General features: G+C 39.8%; 1 protein-coding gene across 4 annotated transcripts in view; it reads right to left on the bottom strand.

Moving 5' to 3' along the window:
- Window positions 1-16,812, bottom strand: part of LOC113068691 (NACHT, LRR and PYD domains-containing protein 12-like) — a 28,249-nt gene extending 11,437 nt beyond the window's left edge. Inside the window, exons 1-13 of one of the 4 annotated variants that reach the window (XM_026241520.1) lie at window positions 16,716-16,812; window positions 16,546-16,624; window positions 16,082-16,195; window positions 15,695-15,752; window positions 15,343-15,547; window positions 13,178-14,936; window positions 12,191-12,364; window positions 11,910-12,083; window positions 11,446-11,619; window positions 8,643-8,816; window positions 8,003-8,176; window positions 5,169-5,339; window positions 4,779-5,078 (exon numbers count right to left, since the gene is read on the bottom strand). In XM_026241520.1, coding sequence (XP_026097305.1) covers window positions 5,072-5,078; window positions 5,169-5,339; window positions 8,003-8,176; window positions 8,643-8,816; window positions 11,446-11,619; window positions 11,910-12,083; window positions 12,191-12,364; window positions 13,178-14,936; window positions 15,343-15,547; window positions 15,695-15,752; window positions 16,082-16,195; window positions 16,546-16,598 — 3,237 coding nt within the window. In that variant the 5' untranslated portion in view covers window positions 16,599-16,624; window positions 16,716-16,812 and the 3' untranslated portion in view covers window positions 4,779-5,071. Of the gene's footprint in view, window positions 1-4,778; window positions 5,079-5,168; window positions 7,806-8,002; window positions 8,177-8,585; window positions 8,817-11,445; window positions 11,620-11,909; window positions 12,084-12,190; window positions 12,365-13,177; window positions 14,937-15,342; window positions 15,548-15,694; window positions 15,753-16,081; window positions 16,196-16,545; window positions 16,625-16,715 lie in introns of those variants that run through there. The other 3 variants (XM_026241521.1, XR_003279586.1, XM_026241524.1) reach the window with 3 other exon arrangements.
- Window positions 16,813-22,986: the final 6,174 nt, after the last annotated feature.

Genomic DNA, 22,986 nt, shown 5'->3' with positions numbered 1-22,986 from the left:
TAATTATCTAACTAATCTGACAAGCACCGTGTCATAATGTTGTTACTTCTGACCAATTAGCATTGTTAAATCTGCAGCTATCACCACCGCCACCACCACAGCGGTACCTCAGGTGGATGACCTCACAACTAACAACAGCACCACCTCTACAGTGCCCAGCGGGAAGCGCCTCAGGTGAAGTGATCATTTAGCTACAACAGCACCGCCATCAGCGCCTCAGGCGAAACGATCATACAGCTACATCAGCACCTCCATCAGCGCCTCAGGTGGAAAGATCATACAGCTACAACAGCACCGCCACCAGCGCCTCAGGTGAAACGATCCTACAGCTCCAGCAGCACCACCATCAGCGCCTCAGGTGGAACGATCATACAGCTACAACAGCACCGCCATCAGCGCCTCAGGTGGAACGATCATACAGTTCCAGCAGCACCACCATCAGCGCCTCAGGTGGAATGATCATACAGCTACAACAGCACCGCCACCAGTGCCTCAGGTGAAACGATCACTCAGCTATAACAGCACCGCTATCAGCGCCTCAGGTGGAACGATCATACAGCTACAACAGCACCACCACCAGCGCCTCAGGCGAAATGATCATACAGCTACAACAGCACCTCCATCAGCGCCTCAGGTGGAATGATCATACAGCTACAACAGCACCGCCACCAGTGCCTCAGGTGAAACAATCATACAGCTACAACAGCACCGCCATCAGTGCCTCAGGTGGAATGATCAATTAGCTACAACTGCACCGCCATCAGCGCCTCAGGCGAAACGATCATACAGTTACAACAGTACCGCCACCAGTGCCTCAGGCGAAATGATCATACAGCTACATCAGCACCACCATCAGCGCCTCAGGTGAAACAATCCTACAGCTCCAGCAGCACCACCATCAGCGCCTCAGGTGGAACGATCATATAGCTACAACAGCACCGCCATCAGCGCCTCAGGTGAAATGATCATACAGCTGCAACAGCACCGCCATCAGCGCCTCAGGTGAAATGATCATACAGCTGCAACAGCACCGCCATCAGCGCCTCAGGTGGAATGATCATACAGCTACAACAGCACCGCCACCAGTGCCTCAGGTGAAACGATCACTCAGCTATAACAGCACCGCTATCAGCGCCTCAGGTGGAACGATCATACAGCTACAACAGCACCGCCACCAGCGCCTCAGGCGAAACGATCATTCAGCTATAACAGCACCGCTATCAGCGCCTCAGGTGGAACGATCATACAGCTACAACAGCACCGCCATCAGCGCCTCAGGTGGAACGATCATACAGCTACAACAGCACCACCAGCAGCGCCTCAGGTGAAATGATCATACAGCTACAACAGCACCGCCATCAGCGCCTCAGGTGGAACGATTATACAGCTACAACAGAACCACCAGCAGCACCTCAGGTGAAATGATCATACAGCTACAACAGCACCGCCATCAGTGCCTCAGGTGGAACGATCATACAGCTACAACAGCACCACCAGCAGCGCCTCAGGTGAAATGATCATACAGCTACAACAGCACCGCTATCAGTGCCTCAGGTGGAATGATCATACAGCGACAACAGCACCACCACCAGCGCCTCAGGTGGAATGATCATACAGCTACAACAGCTCCACCAGCAGCACCTCAGGTGAAATGATCATTCAGCTATAACAGCACCGCCAGCAGTGCCTCAGGTGAAATTATCATACAGCAACGACAGCTCTGCCAGCAGTACCTTGGGTGAAACGATCCTACAGCTCCAGCAGCGCCTCAGGCGAAACTATCGTTCAGCTACAACAGCACCGCCAGCAGTGCCTTAGGTGAAACAATCATACAGCTTCAACAGCAGCGCCTCACATAAAATGATCATTCCGCTACAGCAGCAACACCACCACAGCAGAGCCTCAGGTGAACGATCACACAGTTAACAACCGCTCCACCTAGACCTCAGCGGAAGGGCCCGCAGCCATCTGCACCACCTCAGCAGCGCCTCAAGTGGACGAACATGCTCCAACAACAGCATTGTTACCTTATTCAGGCTAAGATTAGTCAGTGAGAGCACACAGTCCTAAGTGCATGTGTAACACTGCTGACTGTTTCTATAGCAACCAGAAAGCTTCTAATAGCAACTCGTGCAGTGACGTGCAGTGTTTGGCTCTTTCATTCAGAAGGTGGGGCTTCCTGTGATTTAAGCGACCTATTGAGCATTGCATGTTCTTTACTGTTGCTCACACAGACCAGCCGGTCTTCTTCAACCTCCAATTACATTTCCAAGCCTCTTTCCATTTCAACACCTCCCTGCATCTTGCAACACACCCCACTCACAAACATCCTTTCATCCCAACGTCCCTTCTTCCACCCTTCCTCTCTCCCTATCTTCCCTACCCCCCCCTCCTATCCTCTCATGCCAACATCCCTTCTACCACCCTTCCTCTCTCCCTACCTTCCCTACCTCCTCCCCCTCCTATCCTCTCATCCCAACATCCCTTCTTCCCCCTTCCTCTTTCCCTACCTTCCCTACCCCCTCCCCCTCCCATACCCTCTCATCCTCAACCCCTCCCCCACTCAAGACATCCTTTCATCCCATCATCCTTTCTTCAGTCACTGTCAGGGCCGCCTCTCTTCTACAGGCGCCTCCACATCTGTGCATTCCGTGATGGAGCCACGTGAGAAACTCCTGCTCTCATAACCCTACGATACCAGCAGGCTGACTTGCAAAGCACCTCCGCACTCCTATCAAGAACCTGACATAGTCGACAGGCCACTAGCTAGAAGAGCTGTATACGGATGCAATACCCTATGTAGACTTCAGCAGTTAATATGGTGGTTCAGTTCCTACAATTCACAGTCAAGAGCAGTCTCCACAGCATTATTAAATGTGTCCCATAGTCATAATATAACATCCTTGGGGGTTTGAATAGTCCGATTCTACTCATCTGCTCAGACGATGCAGTAGAAATTGGAAACATAAACAAGGGATGATTATGTTTGGCAGTTATGCAATTCATGCATAGGCCAACTTAATCTACTCAACAACAACTCCTCCGAGCAACTCATATACCACGACTCCTTAATCTCGTAAACCGACTCTCGTCTCGTTTCCCATTCCAGAAGTTAGACTTGGCTCCAGAATAAATCATGCATCTCTCGCCGGTCATACCACTGACCAAACACCAAATAGGCTTCCCAAGAAGCGATTCTTAATCGCCTTGCTCCAAGCATGATCTTCACGATACCTCTCCGGCCGGAACTGTCTCAAAGCTTCCTTCCCATCAACTGACCCACTGTATATCTTCAACTTAACATCTCACTCTCATTCCTTCCTCAGATCCCCACATGCATTTAAACCTACTTGATGGATCAACTATTCCTTCGAATAACCACTGGCTGCGATTGCCCAGCTTCTCTCTTTCCAACACATTCATATTTAAAGGCTTTTGAAAAACAGAAACCCACGTTAACCATCTAATGCCTGAACTAATCAGCCTTTGCATCCTCTCCGTACGAAAAGGCTTACTGGGCTCACATATCTCAACTCTTCCCAACTTTGGGGGTCCTCATTGTCTGGCCTAAATATACGCTAGAGACGGTACCCCCACCCTGAGTCTCCCTGAGCCATCAATTCAAGATTCCCTGATCAACCTGACCATCATCCCATTCCCTCGACCCCTTCATCCTCTTTCTACTCTTCCCCAGTTGCATAGCTGGTTTGTGGCGTGGTCCTAGCTAGTGAAATGGGGTTAAGTGAGGTTAACTAAAGTTCGGGAGCAGGGCCACGCCTCAAACAATCACCTGACTTCCAAACCTCCATATATACCAGGCCACCTCACACCACTCTGCTAGTCTCGTTCTCGAGAACCCACCCTTCCCTCCCTTTCTCATCCATTCAACCAACCTTATCCCACATTATATTTCTATCAGGTTGTATCAGGGGGTCCTCATTGTCTGGCCTAAATATACGCTAGAGACGGTACCCCCACCCTGAGTCTCCCTGAGCCATCAATTCAAGATTCCCTGATCAACCTGACCATCATCCCATTCCCTCGACCCCTTCATCCTCTTTCTACTCTTCCCCAGTTGCATAGCTGGTTTGTGGCGTGGTCCTAGCTAGTGAACTGTATTGTGGATCTATTGTCATGTTTGACATTGTTTTGTTAATGAGATTACACTGTAGAACGCTCAACTGCAAATTTCCCATAATTACCATAATTTGATGGTGTCAATACTGCATATTACAACATTACTAAAATTACACCCAAGTGTCATGACAATTACTTTAGTTCTATTATTATTCTATTATTTCACAGCTAAAATGTCCAAGTTTATTATAATTTGAATCTACCTGTATTAAATATATGCAATATAGATTTAAAGATATCAAATAAACACATAAATAACATTTTGAAAATAAGTTATATTTTTGTTTTCAACAATTTATTCAAAACACCAACAATTGACTTAAGAAGAGTTTAAATATAAAATCAACATGTGAGCCAATTAAAAAAACAGCTAAATACTAAATTCCCAGGCATTTGTTTTTTAAATAATGCCATGGATAGTTTTTCTTTATTAATTCATGTCTGTTAATATGTTCAATCAAATGAAGTAGACACATAACGAAAACAGTATTGTGCATGGAGATATAGATAGAGTATTGCTGAGACAGGTGTCCACAGCTTCAGCATTATATGCAATGACCAGCAATGATGTTTTGTCAAATAATGACTGACAAATGTGAAAATGTGTTCAGTAAAATTGAAATACTGTAATACTTTAAGCATTGAAAAAAAATGAATTGCTTTAATGTACAGTACTGTTATTCATAGTATTACATACATTTTGTCTTGTTAGTTTTGTGTGTTAGTGTCAGAATTAATGGTTAATGTGTTCATTACTGCAACTTTCTTATCAAATTTAAGTGAGTGAGTTTTATTTAGAAATAGCAGAGACCTGAAGCCACCTGACTAAAGCAGTGTGGATAGTAAATATTTTTTGATTACAGCTTTTAGGCAGTGGAGACAAAGAAAAAGGCTACTCTGTAGGACAGTGTCAAACAGGTCAACTGCATGGGGCCTAGAATCTGTTTAACAGAAAAAAATAAAAAAGATTTCAGGACTAGTTATTCAGATACCAGAACAAACAATGTAACAGTCACGAGAGCAAAACTCACTTTAGGGACTCCAGTTTGCAATTTGTATCTTCCAGTAGATCGGACAAGAATTTCACTGAGATTCCAGGTTTATTTAAGCTTAGGTTTAGTTCTCTGAGGTGTAAGGGGTTTGATCTCAGAGCTGAAGCAAGAGCAAAACAACCTTCCTCTCCGATACTGCATTTACACAACCTACAAAGAGAAGAAATAAGAAAGGATGTGGTGGCTGATTTGTATAAAAATATATATATATTTTTGTCAATGTCTTTACAGCTCTTTCATACTTTTCATTCTTCTTCTCTGTTTATCAAAGGAATAGTAAACTTCAAAATTTGTCATCGTTTACAAGACATTTGTTCATCTTCAAAACACAAAACACACATCTTTGCCCTTTTACTGGAAGTTCATTCACCTAAAAATGTAATGCTTCAAAAAGTTATTATAATCATAAAATATTAGAACTTAGTTATATTATAACTTATCAATCATCTATTATAAAACCTAAGTAACCTTCCTTGCTTCACTTGTGAAGACAGACCTATTTGGTACTGCAGCAATTCAATCATGCTTGTTTGTCACATGAACAAACCTCTTTGGTTCCCTATTGATACTTCACTCGTACTTCGTCTGCAAAGACGTATGAGGAAAACTCCTTTTTCTCTGAATACTGGAGCCTTTTCAGTAACGCAGTGTAACTGCACGGCCATTGGTTTGTGCATGACTCATGCTTGGGCGGTGCTCACACTGAAGCTGCACTCACCAAGAGGGAATGTCCTCATTGCTTTACTGCTTGGCCAGATGCTATCCATTCGCTAAACGCCAGGGAACACAGCCCAAGGTAGTGCTGGATCCAGCGCATCAGGCATCATCCTGATCTGTGGGACAGAAGAGGAGGGGGGATAGCCTCAATGTCGCCGGACTACATCCCAAGCAGCCACTGTTGTGCATACAAGCAGCCCATTCACTTACGGGTGCTGACAGCAATGTGTTTGTGGTATATACTACCATTAAAATAGCGCCCACAAAACCCATCGCTGTTACAGCAGGAAAAATAAAATGCAACAATTTTCAAAAAGAGTGAAAATGTCCTCTTCTGCTTGTCACAAGCAGCAGGTCCCCACGAGGCACTCGAACCAATCCAATCCATTGGCACACAGGCCATGAAAGGAGCAGAAATGGTTCCTTTAGCTCAGAGTGAGTAAGGCTTCTATAGCCGATACTTCCTTGTGCCCCAAAAGGATGGTGGCCTAAGGCCATTCTCAATCTCAGGCACCTGAAAAGTGCCCTAATGAGATGGCCATTCAGGATGATTACATTGATACAGATACCCTCGCAAGTATGCCCAGGGGATTGGTTCTCAAATGAGGTTGGTAGCACTGCAGAATGTGCACTGGCCATTCAGCAGCAATTGGAGCCATTGTTTTTTAACGGGGTCCTGCCCATGGTGTCGAGGGCTCTAAAGAGTCCTCCCTTTGAGCTGCTATAGTGTGTTGACCTTCAACCCCTGATGCTAAAAAAAGATCTGTTACTGACAATAGCATCAGTGAAGCTTATGGGAGATCTGCAGGTGCTCCCGGTGAGCCCCAACTGCCTCGAATTTCGAGCCAACAACCCCAGGGTCATCCTAAAGCCGAGGCATGCTAATGTAAAGTGCTCTAAACTCTGTTCAGAGCACAGGTTATAGCTCTATCAGTGCTTCCTCATTCGGAGCAAGACCCAGAGCTGAGTTTACTTTGCCCCATTAGGGACATTCCGGCCCATTCAGGCAGTTGAAACATCTTTTTATATATGCTTTGTTGACACCAAGGGTCTCCAGTCACAAAGCAGAGACTTTCCAAATGGATAATTGATACTATCGTGCTAGCTTACTCTTCTTTGGGCCTACAATTCCCCATGGGAGTAAGAGCCCACTCAACAAGAGGTGTCGCCTCTTCCTGGGCTTGGTCTAGCGGTGTTTCGATTGTAGAGATTTGTGTGGAGGCCGGCTTAGCCTAGCTGTGCAATTTACCAGGTTCTATCATCTGGATGTCCCCGGCCTTACAGGCCTGGATTCTTTCTGCATAATGGTCTCACTTTTGCTATACGGTAAAGCCAGTGCTTCAGGCGTTTGTTTTCTTTACTGTACATTTTTGGTCCTCACTGAGTTACGAGGCCATACGAAAATCTCTTGGAATGATTTTTCAGTTGAGAAAAAGGAGTTTTCCCCATAACGTCTTAACAGGAGTACTCGCTCCAGTATCTTAATGAACCAAGGTTACATTAGTAAAGTACATTATTGCATGTCAAGAAAGCATGGCTGAGATTCTGTTGACAATATTTAATGTTCTCTTTGTGCAGTATTTTTGTTGATCAGTGTTTACATGTGAATAAAAAAAAATGATCATGATCCTTCTCACTTAATTAATACAGATAAGGTTTACTTTTGGTAAAATTGACTTTCAATAGAGGGAAAGAAATCTGTCAGACTTCATTATAAATATTTTCATTTTTGTTTATAAGATGAACAAGAGTTTTATGGATTTGGAATAGCATGACGGCAACAGATGTCATAATTTTCCTTTTTGAGTCAACTCCAACTCTTTTATGTGTGAGGGGTTTAATCTTAAAGCTGAAGCCAGAGCAGAACAACTTTCCTCTCCAATACTGCAGTTACACAACCTGCAAAAAGAAGGAAAAAAAAGAAAAGGAAAACTTTGTAATGTAGTGGCTGGTCTGTATAATAAGAAAATACTCATGTCTTTAGCACTCTATTTCACAATGTTTTCCTTTTCTGTTACTTAATTAGACTTAACCACAAACACCTTTATTTATTAAGTATATTAATTCAGTTTATGTGCTAGTTTAATAGTGCTCACTTCAGTTTCTCAAGTTTACACTGTGGATCCTCCAGAAGATTAGAGAGCAGCTTTATTCCTGAATCTTGAGGGTTGTTTGAACTGAGATCAAACTCTCTCAGGTGCGATGGGTTTGATCTCAGAGCTAAAGCCAGATAACCAGAGCTTTCTTCTCCAATACTACAGTTAGAAAGTCTGCATAACAAAAAATAATTAAGTTGAATTAGTTGACACTGAAGTATGTAAGTTGTTCAGAACACATAGCTCTAAATGAAACAACTGTTTTCAAAGAAATGCTTGCAGAAGCAAGTGTCAAGTTTTTTGTATAAGTAAAAAGAAAAGTAGATAAAATAGAAAAAGAAGAGAGAGTGTAAGTGTAGAAGTAATGTGAAGCATTATATAAATAAATATATAATTAAAGGTGATTTGACTTAATAAATAACCATCCAATGAATATTAACACATACATTATATATGCAATTAGGAGGTGCTTTTATCCAAAGCAACTTAAAAGAGTAACATAATCAATTATCCACAGAGTCAACAATATTCATAAGAAACACGGTAGATGATATTTGATTTGATTTCATAAAAGTATACTCACCCTACTTTTATGCAATCTAGCTATAGTTTTTCTCTTTTGTATAACTGTTACACTCACTGTACTGTCTTCAGTTTACAATATGGCTCCTTCAGTAGATCAGAGAGCACCTTCACTCCTGAGTCTCCTAGTTCATTCTCACTCAGATCTAGTTCTCTCAGGTGTGAGGGGTTTGATCTCAGAGCTGCTACCAGAAGAGCAAATCCTTCTCCTCTAATGCTGCTCTTAAACAACCTGAAAAGAGAAAACATTTCACCTACAAGCACAATGTGTCTAATGCTGTACTTTTACCCAAAATTACATTTTTACATTTTGTGTCTAAACCCTTTTTTTGTTGTTTTTGTTGCTCCCTCTTAAACAGTCTATAACCAGCAATGCTTGTGCATCAATTGTTAAAGGACAAAGACATAAAAACACACTTCTTTGGTGTCATAGTTAATTTTGTAGTCAAAATCAAAATGACATATCCTTCTCAAGCAAATCCTGTGTAGCACTGCCGACAACTTCCATAACCTGAATTAAGCATGTTGATGGGTGTGCTCTTACTACCGCTTTGGTTGATGTGTGTGAACACTCTTCCTGGAGAAGTACCCATAAAAGGAATTCCGCCCTATATGATGTTATACAGGGCAGTGTTGTAGTCGAGACCGGCTCATTCGAGTCCGAGTCCAGATCGAGTCCAGAGATGGTCGAGTCCGAGTCAAGACCGAGTTCAGAAAGGGTCGAGTCCGAGTCAAGACCGAGTTCAGAAAGGGTCGAGTCCGAGTCAAGACCGAGACCAGAGAGATTGGGTCTGAGACAAGACCTAAAGAAATCTTCAAGAGTATGTAAAATGTATGATGGAAACAATAAAGGGTAAAAGGGCCACATAGTATGTGGTGTAAAGGTAATTTTACTAGAATTATGAATTGTTACTTGTCAATATTAAGTGCCCATTTTCACATAACATCGTTGTACCACTATACACATCCATATAACCTTTCTAGTACACATAACATTACTGTACGACTCTATATTGTAATTCTACATAACACTTCTAGTACAAGTAACATTACTGTACCACTATACCTGTGAATGTTCAACTGTAACAGCTTTCACATAACTTTTAACCCTGAAGCTTAACTAATGACTGCTAATATCCTGAAAATGTCTTGGATTATGTGCACTTTAGATGTTGTGAAGATTAAAGATGGGCATAATTACTTTTCAAAAAATTAAGTGAGGAGACCATCCTGCTACCCAACCAAGCACGATGTGGTCTCATGATCAATCCACAAAGACTAAAAACTCTCTCTATTGGTGCAGAGGAAGCGGTGACTGACAAAAGTTACCATTTCATCACTTTCTGTAACAGCAACGGATAATCTAATGCTAATTTCACTGGATGGTGTGTTTTAATGCAGGGTAAAATACACACTAGTCGAAGTTTCTTTAGTTACGGAGGGCATACACACAAGAGCCGACTGACTGTCCAGGAAAATTTCATGCAAAAGTGTGTATGTGCCAGGGGAAGAAAGCTGGTTGAAATGCCATATAAGTTCAATGCCTTCTGTCAGACATTTTTTGGGGGGAGATGTTTAGTGTTGAGACAGTCAGTCTGTGTCTGTATTCATTATATAATTTAATTAAACAATATTTGTTTTTTTCTGTCACCATTTTGTCCTACTTTGTAAAAATAACACAGTTGAGAGAAATAATGTAGCAATGTGGCTTTCTGGAAAGCGGGATCACTACAGGCGGATGGCAGGAGGGTAACTTAGGCCGGTGACACACTGGCTGCGTGGCGTCTCTGCTGCGTGCTAGAAGCGTGGTGGCTGCTTCGCGTTTTCTGTGTCTTTACACACCAGAAGCGTGTCTGACGCAGCGCTGGCGCGCTGCTTCTGCTATAGATGACATAGAGAGAGGCCGCCAAAAAACCAGGCTCTTGCAAAATAGAGTATGTTTGACAGGTGCAATATTTGAAAATCGATAATTATTTATTTATTTTTTTTAAATTACATTTATATCTGAATTTATGCCAACCTATAGACTTTCAAATATCAAAATGTCATGAATTAATATGTATTTGTGTACATAATGACACAAGTGACATATAAACATATTTTCCTAGTTTATTTTTCCTGGAAACGCTTCCAACACGCGCGTGTTCGCGTGAAAAATAGGCGTCGGTTCTATTTCTAGCATGCACGCATTTTCCGCGCGGCTCGAGCTGCGCCTGGGATGCGCGTCTCACGCAGGCAGTCTGCAAGCTCTAACCTGTTAACATGGGAGCCGAATTAAAAACAGACACGCCACGCAGTTGAGACGCTTGCGCCATGCATCCAGTGTGTCGCTGGCCTAACGTCTCATGTCACAAGAAAATCACCAGTCATTGGATGTATCAATCATACATCAATTTAAAGAAACATTAACATACAGTAATAATCATGAAATATTTTGATTGGGACTCGAGTGGACTCGGGCATAAGTCCGATTCCTAATATGTTCAAGTCCGAGTCAATACCGAGTCAAAATGCACACGAGTCCATGACAAGACCGAGACCATTAAAATACGGTCTCGAGACCGAGTCCAAGACCGAGTCCGAGTCTCGAGTACTCAACACTGATACAGGGACATATTTGGAAAAAAGAAAACTTCCCAAAAATTATAAGAACCTTGAAGGAGTTTGTTTGCCACAGAAATAATCTATCACTTGTTCAGTTTATTTATTTATTTATGTATTTTTTGGAGACTTTAGTCATGTTTAGCTTGACAATGAAACTCTTTGACAGTATAAATAAATCACAATGCATGAAATGGCATTAGACATACCCTTTAACAATTACAGAAAGAATTTCAGAATTGTGAATATCAAAAACTTACTTTAGTTTCTCTAGTTTGCAGATTTTATTTTCCAGTAGATGAGAGAGCATCTTTACTCCTGAATTTTCTGGTTTATTCATACCCAGGTTCAGTTCTCTAATGTGTGAGGGGTTTGATGTTAGAGCTGAAGCCAAAGCAGCAAAACCTTCCTCTCCAATACTGCAGTTACAAAGGCTGTAGAAAGAAAGATATCAAATATATTAATATTTAAAAACATAAGGAATAACATGTTTTTTTTTGTTTCTATGCTTATTAAATAAGACATATAATTTTGTATTAGAATAAAATGTTAAAATAACCTCACATTGATATTCAAACAGCAAAAATGTGTTTCATAAAATCAGGTTTTATTATCAGGTAAATGCATCTAATTGCGATGATTAGATAGAAGTGAAATCTAAAGGCATATAAGTATTAATTTCATACTGATAGAGACTAATATTCCATATGGTAATGGCACTCACTGTAGTTTGACCAGTTGGCATTGTGGATCCTCCAGGAAACCAGAGAGCAGGTTTACTCCTGGGTCTCCAAGTGTATTGTCACCGAGATTCAGTTTTCTGAAGTGTGAGAGATTTGTTCTCAGAGCTGAAGCCAAAGCAGCACAACCATTCTCTGTAATACAGCAGTTTGACAACCTGCAAAAAAATAACTTTTTGAGACTCTCCATAACTAAATTATAATGTTGTTTTGCTTGTATACCTCTCCAAAATATTATATCACTACAAAATGTGAGATAGCATACTGTAATGTATCCAGTTTACACTGTGGACTCTTCAGTCCAGTACAGAGCAGTTTCACTCCTGAATCCTTCAGGTTGTTGTTGCTCATGTCCAAATCTGCCAGACTTGAGGAGTTTGAACTAATGACTGAGGCCAGTGCTGAACAGCTCTTCTCTGTCAGATTAGAATCACACAGGCTGTGAGAGATAAAGGAAATGTTTCATTGGATCAGCTAAGGTAACAATGTGCCATCTTACAGTATGCTGGTTTTGATGTAAAATTTAGTTTGTATGTTAATAAGGAGCAGTACATCTCTTTCATCAAATCTGGCACTGCATCTCATCATATTCATTTTCCTTCTCTTTATCATCTACTTTATCTTCCCCTACTCCTTTCCCAGTTGCACTCAGTTACCCTACAATCTACCTTTGATTTACAGGTTTACATGATGCTTTGTTGTCCTGTTTATTTATCCTATTAATATATTCAAATTGTATAAATGCATTATTGAATACATTACACACATTAATACTTAAAAAATGCAATTCATACACACAGTCACTTAAATATGCCTTATCTAAAATTGGCATGTTTTTAAATTTATGAATTACAATTAATTTAGTAGAGTAAAAAACATCAAGATGATACAAACTGTCCTGCACCTAGCACTTATAAAACATATTTTGTTAGATTGTAGTTCCCTTAATCCCTACGCCATACCTGAATTTAAACCTTACTATTTCAAAGCAGTGTATAAGGAGTTTACTGAGGCAATTAATTGTTAATTAAGTTGTAATTAATAGTTAGCTAATAGATATAATTTGGCCCCAAACGGAAGTGTGACTAAACTAAATATTTACACCACATAATTTTTAGAGTCAATAATTATACTCTTTTTTTCAAATGGTATACAAGTTCTTCCAAAGTATAGGAACCCATCATGAATACAAATAATGTAATTCTAAGATTTACATACATTTTTTAATTCTAAGATTTACACACATACTCACTTAGCTTTTCTAGAAGCTTTGACTACTGGCAGCAGTCTCAGAAGACATTCTTCTGATTGATCATATTTACTCAGCTTAAACTCATCCAGCTCATTTTCTGAGTTCAGCAACACAAACCCCAGAGCTGACCACTGAGCAGGAGAGAGTTTGAATGCAGAGAGACCACTGGGACCTGTTTCCTTTAGGTATGCTTGGACTTCCTGCACTAGAGAATGATCATTCAGCTCATTCAGGCAGTGGAACAGATTGATGGATTTCTCTGGAGAGAGATTATCCTTGATTTTCTCCTTGAGATATTTAATGATTTTGTGTTTGTTTATTAGGCATATATTCCCTTTATGTGTCAGTAGGCCTTGTAAGAGATGCTGATTTGACTCCAGTGAGAGGCCCAGAAGGAAGCGAACGTAAAGGTCCAGGTGTCCATTGTCACTTTGCAAGGCTCTGTCAACTTCTCTTTTTAGCAAATCAGTCATTGTGGAGCTAAATAGTTTAAAATGCTTGGTAGGTTTTAGGATTAAGGAAAGAAACTTGAATAAAGCAGCAAGAAACTCCTGAAAGCTGAGATGTACAAAGCTGTACACCTTTCCCAGGTACAGTCCAAACTCTTCTCTGAAGATCTGGGTGCACAATCCTGAATACACTGACACTTCTCTGACATCAATACCACACTCTCTGAGGTCTTCCTCATAGAAGATCAGGTTCCCTTTTTCTAGCTGTTGAAAAGCAAGTCTTCCCAGGGAAAATATATTCTCTGTTGTCTGCTGAAGATCTATATCAATGTTTTCTTGGTATTTCTGGATTCTTTGTTTGATCTGATAAACTAGAAAATGTGTGAACATTTGAGTGAGAGTCTTGGGGATCTCTGCACTCTCTGCTTCACTCAGCATCCTCTCTAAAACAGTGGCTGAAATCCAGCAGAAGACTGGGATGTGGCACATGATGTAGAGGCTCCTTGAAGATTTAATGTGTGTGATGATTCTGCTGGCCAGACTCTGATCACTGACTCTCTTCCTGAAATACTCATCCTTCTGAGGGTCATTGAACCCTCGTACTTCGGTGACTTTGTCAACACACTCAGGAGGGATCTGACTGGCTGCTGCTGGTCGAGAGGTGATCCAGAGGAGAGCAGATGGAAGCAGATTCCCCTTAATGAGGTTCGTCAGGAGAACATCCACTGAGGCTGACTCTGTTACATCATATAAAATGTCATTGTTCTGGAAATCTAGTGGAAGTCGACACTCATCAAGACCATCAAATATGAACATAATTTTATAGTCATCAAAATTTGGTAATCTCAGATCTGTGAAAAACTGATAGAGAAGCTCCATCAGACTAGTATTTTTCTCCTTCATCAAATTGAGCTCTCTGAAGGGAAGTGGAAATATGTAGTGGATGTCTTGATTAGTGATTCCTTCTGCCCAGTCCATAATGAGCTTCTGCACAACGATCGTTTTTCCAATTCCAGCAACTCCTTTAGTCAGTACAGATCTGATGGGTTTGTTTTGTCCAGGTAAGGCTTTAAAAATGTCATTGCATTTGATTGGTGCTTCCGGTGTCTCTGGTGTCCAGGATGTTGTCTCAATCTGTCTCACCTCATGTTGAAATCTGATCTCTCCACTCCCTCCTTCTGTGATATAGAGCTCTGTGTAGATCTCATGCAGAAGAGTTGTTTTACCATGCAGTGAAATTCCTTCATGAATTTTACAAAATTTTGCCCTCAGATTGGATTTTAGTATGTGTTGACCCATGGGGGTCAGTTCTGGTAGACAGAACGGCATTCAGTCATGTTTGGCAATTAAAGCATCATGTACTTTGAGGCCCTAATTTTCATTTACATTTAAGAATTTTATCCAAGTGACTTAAATTTTATGCAAGGTGCATATTTTATCAGTTCATCCATCAGTGTCATGATGTACTATTTGAGGTACAGAAATCCCTGTTTACTAAAGACATTCTTAAATCAAACCATATAATTTTTGTTGTGTTAAAGCATTTTATCAATGCAAATAGATTAAAATACACATTCAAGGAGATATATCAAGCCTGAAAGGCAATTGAGAAAATGTTTTTTTTCATATCACAGGAGTAAAATGGGTTTAGAATAGGATTTCTTACACTCTTTAAGGTAGAACAGATATACTTGTTTTATGGCCCAGAGCTCTTACTGGTCAGTAATGTGTTAGCGAGGTCTGTCTGGTTCATCTTCCTCAAGACGTGCAATGTGATCTTCAGAACCCCATCTCTGACATCGGACTGACCTTCATCATCCTCTTCATCTTTCTCAGAGAATTGTGGGTAATCTGGGCTCAGCATTTTCTTAAACTTCTTCAGTTCATTTTTAATCAGAGATATGACTGTGCGCTTAAGCATCTGAAATCAGTGTTTAAAGAACATCACATGCATCACATGAGTTTAAACATGTGGTTGTGTTAATGACTCAAATGTATCTACACCCACACACAATAACCATAATAAAAGCAGATAAGTTTATCTACCATAAAACAGACAAATGCATACCTTAAAGACTGCATTCTTGTGTTTTTTACTTGAGGAGTGAGGCACATAATGACTGTCACTGTAGTACATCAGAAAGATTTTATCAATATATACACTGCATGTTAAAAACTTTTCATTTAATTTTCTACTATGTACTGTCTTTACAGGTGCCCTGTATAAATGTACCTAATAAATAATATATTCATTAGACTACATATAATCTATATACGCTTTACACCTGCCATGAACATGCATTTTAAATCCAGATTTACGTCAGTTAATTATTATGTGATTATCATGTAACCACTTTACATTGTACTTTTCATAGCACAATTCAAATAATCATCAGATTTGGTTTGAGTTAAACCAGTTCAATACCTGCTAGACCTGTTTAACCATGATACTGACCTCTTTTCAGCAAAAGAGTTTCTCTCTTTGAAATTAATATCAGGATTCCTTGACTGGTCACTCTTTAAAGACACACCACTACGGTCAGTTTGGGATGATTTCTTCTGAATTGAACTGGTGAATAAAAATATTTTGTCAGATTATGAATTCCCATAATAAATTGTCATCCAAAGGTAATGTATTGTAAAGCATTCTTTAAAAATTAACCACTGTTATTATTTAATGAGGGAAAAGCTATTTCGTGAAGAGTTATTGGATCATGTTGATAGTAAATTCTCTACACCTGTGGTTTCTCCAATAGGACTTAATACATCCACTTTTAATTCATTGAAAAAAAAAAGCACTACTCCTACCAGCATTTGTTTGCAGTTGACACTTACTTTTTGTTTACATTTTGAGTCTGAAATAAATGTAGGACACTGTATATATTACTTAACTTTACATGTATCAACCAGTATTCTAACCTCTTTGAAGATTTTGTTTTATATTTCAGTGAAAGTCTAAATCTGGAGGTCATGTTTCCTTGTTAACAGGACTGCATGCCTGCAAACACATAATCGTTGTGTAAAAATGAATCAGACAAATTATCTACAAAATGAACAATGAAGTAGTATAGTTACAATGTCAAACTCACCTCTGCTTTAACAGTCCTTAGCAGAAAGCTATATAATTATATTTAGTTTGAGCTTGCAAGTTGTTCAGTGCTCACACCAAATAAATTTGGACTGTTTTGTTTCTCAATACTACTTTTTTTTTTTTTTTTTTTGATCACGGGAATAAAAAAATGTCTACCTGCACTTTCATTTCTGCATAAAAGGAGGAAGTTCAAACCAACCATTATAGAGTTTACACAAGAGGTAAAGTCCACAAAGATGACAACAGCATCCACCCACTTTAATATTTTTAACACCATCAACCAAACCAACCAGATATAAGATGAATGAACATAAAATACTTTGAAGCAAAGTTGTTATAACCTTTATCTAACATGACAACTATTTTAGTAAGCTTAGTTTACTAAAACAATCACATGATCTTCATACTTAATCACATGGTTCAACTAATTTCTTCTTTCATTCCCACTCTTAACTTCTAACTTCCTCTGTTCACTCTTGTTCTGATTTTATCTATTTTTTTATTTTATTTTGAGTGACATGATCAGTGTTAGCTGGCATACTTTAAAACAACAATTACGATATTATCACACTCCTAGCTCAAATGACTATGTAACAGGAACTAGCCTCAAAATTATTTTGTGAGTGGATAATGTGAATAAAACCCTTGCAATGTTAAACAAAAACGGATATTTCAAAACCAATAGATAAATATACATATCGCTGGTCTGAATTTACCTTTAAAATAACTTACATTACATAGACTATCTATGTTTCCCCTCTGTAAAGCATGATCATTTTATGATCTTAATATATAATAATAATTAACACATCATTAGAGCCTCAGAACTGCTATTCACCATTAAAAAAACTGCTTGACTGAACAATGTTTTATTAACTATTGTGTTTTTGGTAAAAGTTCTATTACAAAGCTCTGTTATTGCATTTTTACTAGTAAGAAGTAAATTAGAGAGCTCTCTAATTGGAATTGTTACTACAAAAATCTGTTGTAGAGCTCTGTAACTAAAAATGAATTGAAGTCAATCAAGACATTCATCCAAAAATCTATTTTCCCAACAATCAAATGTTAACTTCAAGAATGAGCAAGTGGTGTCAATGAGTTTGAAGTTCGGTGATTGAAAAAACAGAGCAAATGGAATGAGAAAGTGTGATCTATTGCAGTCTACATCTATAGCACATACTTTATAAGAGCCACAGAAAGACAAATATTTTCCTAAAATAATACACAATACACTATTTTCCATCCTATGATAAGGTCATTATGTACATGAACAATGATTTGGGACAAATATAACACACTTTAATGGAAAACTTATGTGAGTGGCACGGCAGGATTTTGTACAACGGCCAGAGCCGCAGCTGGGAGCAGTGGACAGCTGTGTAAAGTCCACACAGTTGACAGCTTTACCTAGTTGTGCATGAAATAGACATCAGTTGTGTTGCTTCTACTGTAAATGCTCTAAGAGCTAAAGCTGCTAAGCTTAGTTGTTCTAAAGAGAAACAAGAAAGTTCTGCAAGAAGTGGATTTGGGGAGTTTGGAAACTGCAACAACGACCACAAGCTTAGTGCCCCTCCATCTTCTGCAACAACTTCAGAATTGTCTCATCAGAATTTTTTTTTTCTGTGTGTTTGTTCCAGATGTCTAAATGTTCTGTACAGATTTCTGAACCTTTATCTTCAAGGCTCATCTGTCTGCATACTTCCAGACCAAGGACTTTCTTTGTGCTCAGGAGTTCATCGTTCAAAAGTGCTTTATGTTCAAATATCAGTCTTTCCTAACCTCTTTCCAGAGACCGTTGGCATTAGTGTGTATTGTCAGTTTATGATTATCTAATTTGCATCGGATTTTATATAAGTAAGTCAAGTTAATAACAAATAATCTCTTGATTTATTTGTTGAATCAAGAATAATATTTACCTTATTAATTCCAGGAAACACTCAGGTTGTGTGGTCAGAGGTGAATAGGTGATGATATTTTCTGCTGCAGCTAATATTGAAAGGGGAAGTCGTGGCCTAATGGCTAGAGGGTTGGACTCCCAATTGAAGGGTTGTGGGTTCTAGTCTCGGGCCGGATGGAATTGTGGGTGGGGGGAGTGCATGTACAGTTCTCTCTCCACCTTCAATACCACGACTTAGGTGCCCTTGAGCAAGGCATCGAACCCCCAACTGCTCCCTGGGCGCCGCAGCATAAATGGCTGCCCACTGCTCCGTGTGTGTGCACACAGTGTGTGTGTTCACTGCTCTGTGTGTGTGCATTTCGGATGGGTTAAATGCAGAGCACAAATTCTGAGTATGGGTCACCATACTTGGCTGAATGTCACTTCACTTCACTTTGATAGATGTGTCGAATAGTATCACTATGAACTGTGGAATGGAAAAAATGCAATGTATTCATGTGTATGCATGAATATTTTAAAAGAAAGATATGCTCACTGGTTGCCACCTAATGGTATAATTGTTTAAACTATAAAATGAGTCCTTGAACAAATCCAAGAAGGATTCTATTCAGTGAATGGATTCAATTAAAAATTCAGTGAATTGAAATCATTACTGCTAACATTTTGACCATTTTTTATATCCTCCAAGCCCCAGCAAATAAAATTACTATGAAATATGAGGTAATGCTTATGAAACCAATATGAATGAATGAATGATATATATATATATATATATATATATATATATATATATATATATATATATATATATATATATATATATATATATATATATATATTGTGATTATTGCCCATGCCACATATTATGTGATTTAGAAACACATTGAAAGTGTCATATGAAATGTAAAATTGTTTATTGGCTCTTTGTCAGATGTCAGATTTCTGACTAAGAACATAAACAGCATGGTTGTTATGACTTAAATGGTTAACACTTTACAAAAAGATTCATTAGTTAACACTATAACCATTTTAGTTAACATGAACTAAGAATGAACAAAACTTCTAGTTCATGTTAATTTCAACATTTACTAATAATCAGGAGCGTAACCGTGCAGCATAACTTTTGTGTCTGTGCGATCAACACGCAGACATCAGTGCTTGTGCGGGTGACTTTAAGCACTCACAACCACTTACACAAAACACACGCGCCAAACACGTCTCGCCATGCACTCCGCCAAAGGAGTATGCTTCGAAAAGTTGTCACACACAACCTTGCGTGAGCCAGAGCAGAGCTTAAAACTTGAAGAATACTTGGTCCTTTAAGGAACTGCAAGTCAAGCAAGTGCGTGGTTCAAATGGTGCAGCAGCATCAATGCAATGCCCTCATGACAAGACAAACCACTATTCAATAACTTCCACTGAGGAATGGGAATTACCTTCCTTCAGAAATTCAGTATCCCCTCAATCGGGCACCGACATGGCAATAATGAGCCTTGCCTGCACCAAGCTGAGGGGCTGTAATGAGGGGCTCAATTCCCACAGCGAGAATGCGTACTGCAGGGCTCTGGACTATACAAGCGACAAAGCATCCACCCAAGTGAGTCTTTCCTATCCATAATCAATAAAACAGCAGGCAGCACATATTTTCTGCAGACGCAAAAAGATCAACACCGGTTCTGCGGAACCTGATCCCAGATCTGCACCATTAGTGCAAACATCACTCCATGGGGGACTGCTGGTCTGCTGTAGAATTGCAGAAGGGTAAGAGAACAAATCCTCCCCTGCCAATTATGTATGACACCACATGTCGTATTTCTCATTCTGACTAACATGTTTGCCCTACTGGGCCAAGTGTCTAAGTACCAAGAAAATTACTCCAAAACGTTTATTTGATGTTCTTACAGTGCTGTCGACCGCTCTCCTCCTACAGTGTTCCTCATCCATTTTGTTAGTGATGCATTTGTTGTCACCACTACACGTGGTGTAACTCTGCCCTGGGAATTCCCTCTATTAACAGATTGGGGTTTCCCACAGGGGATCAGTGCCTGAACACACATCGGTGCTATCGACATATGTCTGACATATGTTTAGTTTATGGGGCTGTCACGTGATGAAGGAACGACTCAAACCCGAAGACTTGTCAGATAAGAGTTTAGATGAGCTAATCATAGGCTAAAGACCCAGGTAAATTGTGAATTAATCTTTTCTTTTTCTTATAGCATTATGGTTTTGTATTGCTTGTAATGTGATCAACATTTGCTTAAGTAGTAGACATGTTAGGGGGGGGGGGGGAAATGCTCGTTTTCACTCAATATCCTGTTAATCTTGAGTACCTATAGAGTAGTACTGCATCCTTCATAAGTCCAAAAAGTCTTTATTTTTATTATATTTATAAGAGAAAGATAGTCTGTACCGATTTTTCCCGGAAAAACACGAGCGCCTAGAGGCGTGACGTGTGGGCGGAGCTAAAGAATCACGAGCGCCAGTAGGCTTTTGTGTTGAGTACGTCTGGAAGCTGTGACACAGATCCAGAGGCTGAAATTTAACAAGAGCAGCATGAGCAAAGGCGGTATGCTATGTGGTATGTACTGAAACTGTATATATTTGCTTAGCGGTTTTGGAAAATGACTAAGTTCCACTTTATGCCGTTTTTTCTTTTTTTTTTAAGCTGTACATGTGGAAAGTGCAGTTTGATGACAACGTCGCATGTTGTTTACTTGATGTGCTTACGTGCTGATAGCTAAGTTAACAACACAGAGATATTTGAAGCAGTTTTACTCACCACATGTGGTTCCAACACACGATCGTGACCCGTTTTAGTTGGGACTGCATTATCCTTAAGAAATAAATATGCATATGTGCAATCCGAAATGGAGGGAACAAACAAAAACACTTGCACAACTCCGTTGATGCTCTGTAAAAATAAACTCCATCCACTGGTCCCTTAATGCTGTTTCTCTTTTGGTAATCTGTGCAGGGTTGTCTTGCCCTGGCAACCAAAAACACACTTCTTTTGTGACTTTTCGCGACGCTCTCGCTCTGATCAGTGAAGTCTGTTGTGCTCTCAATGCTGTGCTATACGGGAGCGCGCGCTCTTCCGGCAGACGTGCCCTTAAGACCCATATAAGGAAATTCCGCTCCATCTAACGTCACACAGAGCCATACTCAAAAAAAACTTTCCGAAACTTGTGACAAACCGGAAGAGGTTTTTTTGGAACAAAAATACTCCTTCAAACGTACAACTTAATTTTTGAAACTTTGTCCATGTTTAACATGGGAATCCAACTCTTTAACAGTGTAAAAAACTCAGTATGCATGAAATAGCATTTCACCCCCCCTTTAGGGAAGTGACGTAACATTTTAATAAAATTTTGCTTATATGAACGAAATGACTTGAAAAAATATTTGTTAATTTTGCTGAATGAGACTCAAAGGTCAGAGTCGGTTAAATTATCCAAACTTCAGATTACTACCTGTGCATGAGGCGTCGTCTTCTTCTTGCTTGCTTTACAGTGGATCGCAGTCTTATAAGGTTATTACCGCCACCTATCTCTCAAATGGACGATTGACACTCTATCTACAATCTCGAAGGAAGTCGACCGGAAGTTGAAGTCGGCCGCGTGCTGCCATCTTGTAGCAGAACTTCACTTGCGTTAGCCTCCCATTGACTCCCATTCATTTTGGCGAATAATTTTACATCTGAGGTGTTTAAAGAATCCATTTGTCCATTATTTATTTCTAAAGATACACGGCAATGTATAAAGGGCTCCATTACCTTCTATGTTACATTATGGCCCCGTAGAAACAGTTTTTGTAAAAATAGCGATTGCGTCATAACCACTCGACTCTCTGTCGCATTACCGTACAGACAGGAGGAGAAGCTCGCAGGCAATTAACTTAATATGGCGTACTGGCGTTACATTTTCAAATACTATACAAAATAATTAATCAGAATACTCACTCCTGCTCACTCACGCCAAAGAACTCCCCGCTCAAGCTCGCCGTCTCTGCAAGATTAATGATGGCAGTTTGCACGCACAGCTACTAGAAGATTTACATCTGTCAGACAGGTTGCTGACGTCATCAAGCTTAGTTTGAGGCTGCGCGTCAGAAACGGAAGTGCTAAAAATAGCTAAAAATGGGCTTCACTTGTCTCGCTGTGTCCATTTCTTTTACTGTCTATGATAACAATACTGAAACACCTCTGTACACACGAAATATCCGACTAATAAACCCGCGATTACGATAGTAAGCTTGGTATGAGATTTTCTTGAAATCTGTTTTTTTTTTTTATTTACGTTGTACAATACAAATTGTTCCAAGAAGATTTAAAAAAAAAAAAACATGACAGAATTTTCATTTTTGGGTGAAT

Source organism: Carassius auratus, linkage group LG48F, assembly GCF_003368295.1.
Source record: "Carassius auratus strain Wakin linkage group LG48F, ASM336829v1, whole genome shotgun sequence".
Lineage (NCBI taxonomy): Eukaryota > Metazoa > Chordata > Actinopteri > Cypriniformes > Cyprinidae > Carassius > Carassius auratus.
Note: the sequence above shows the minus strand (reverse complement) of the source record. Positions and strands in the feature narration are given on the sequence as shown.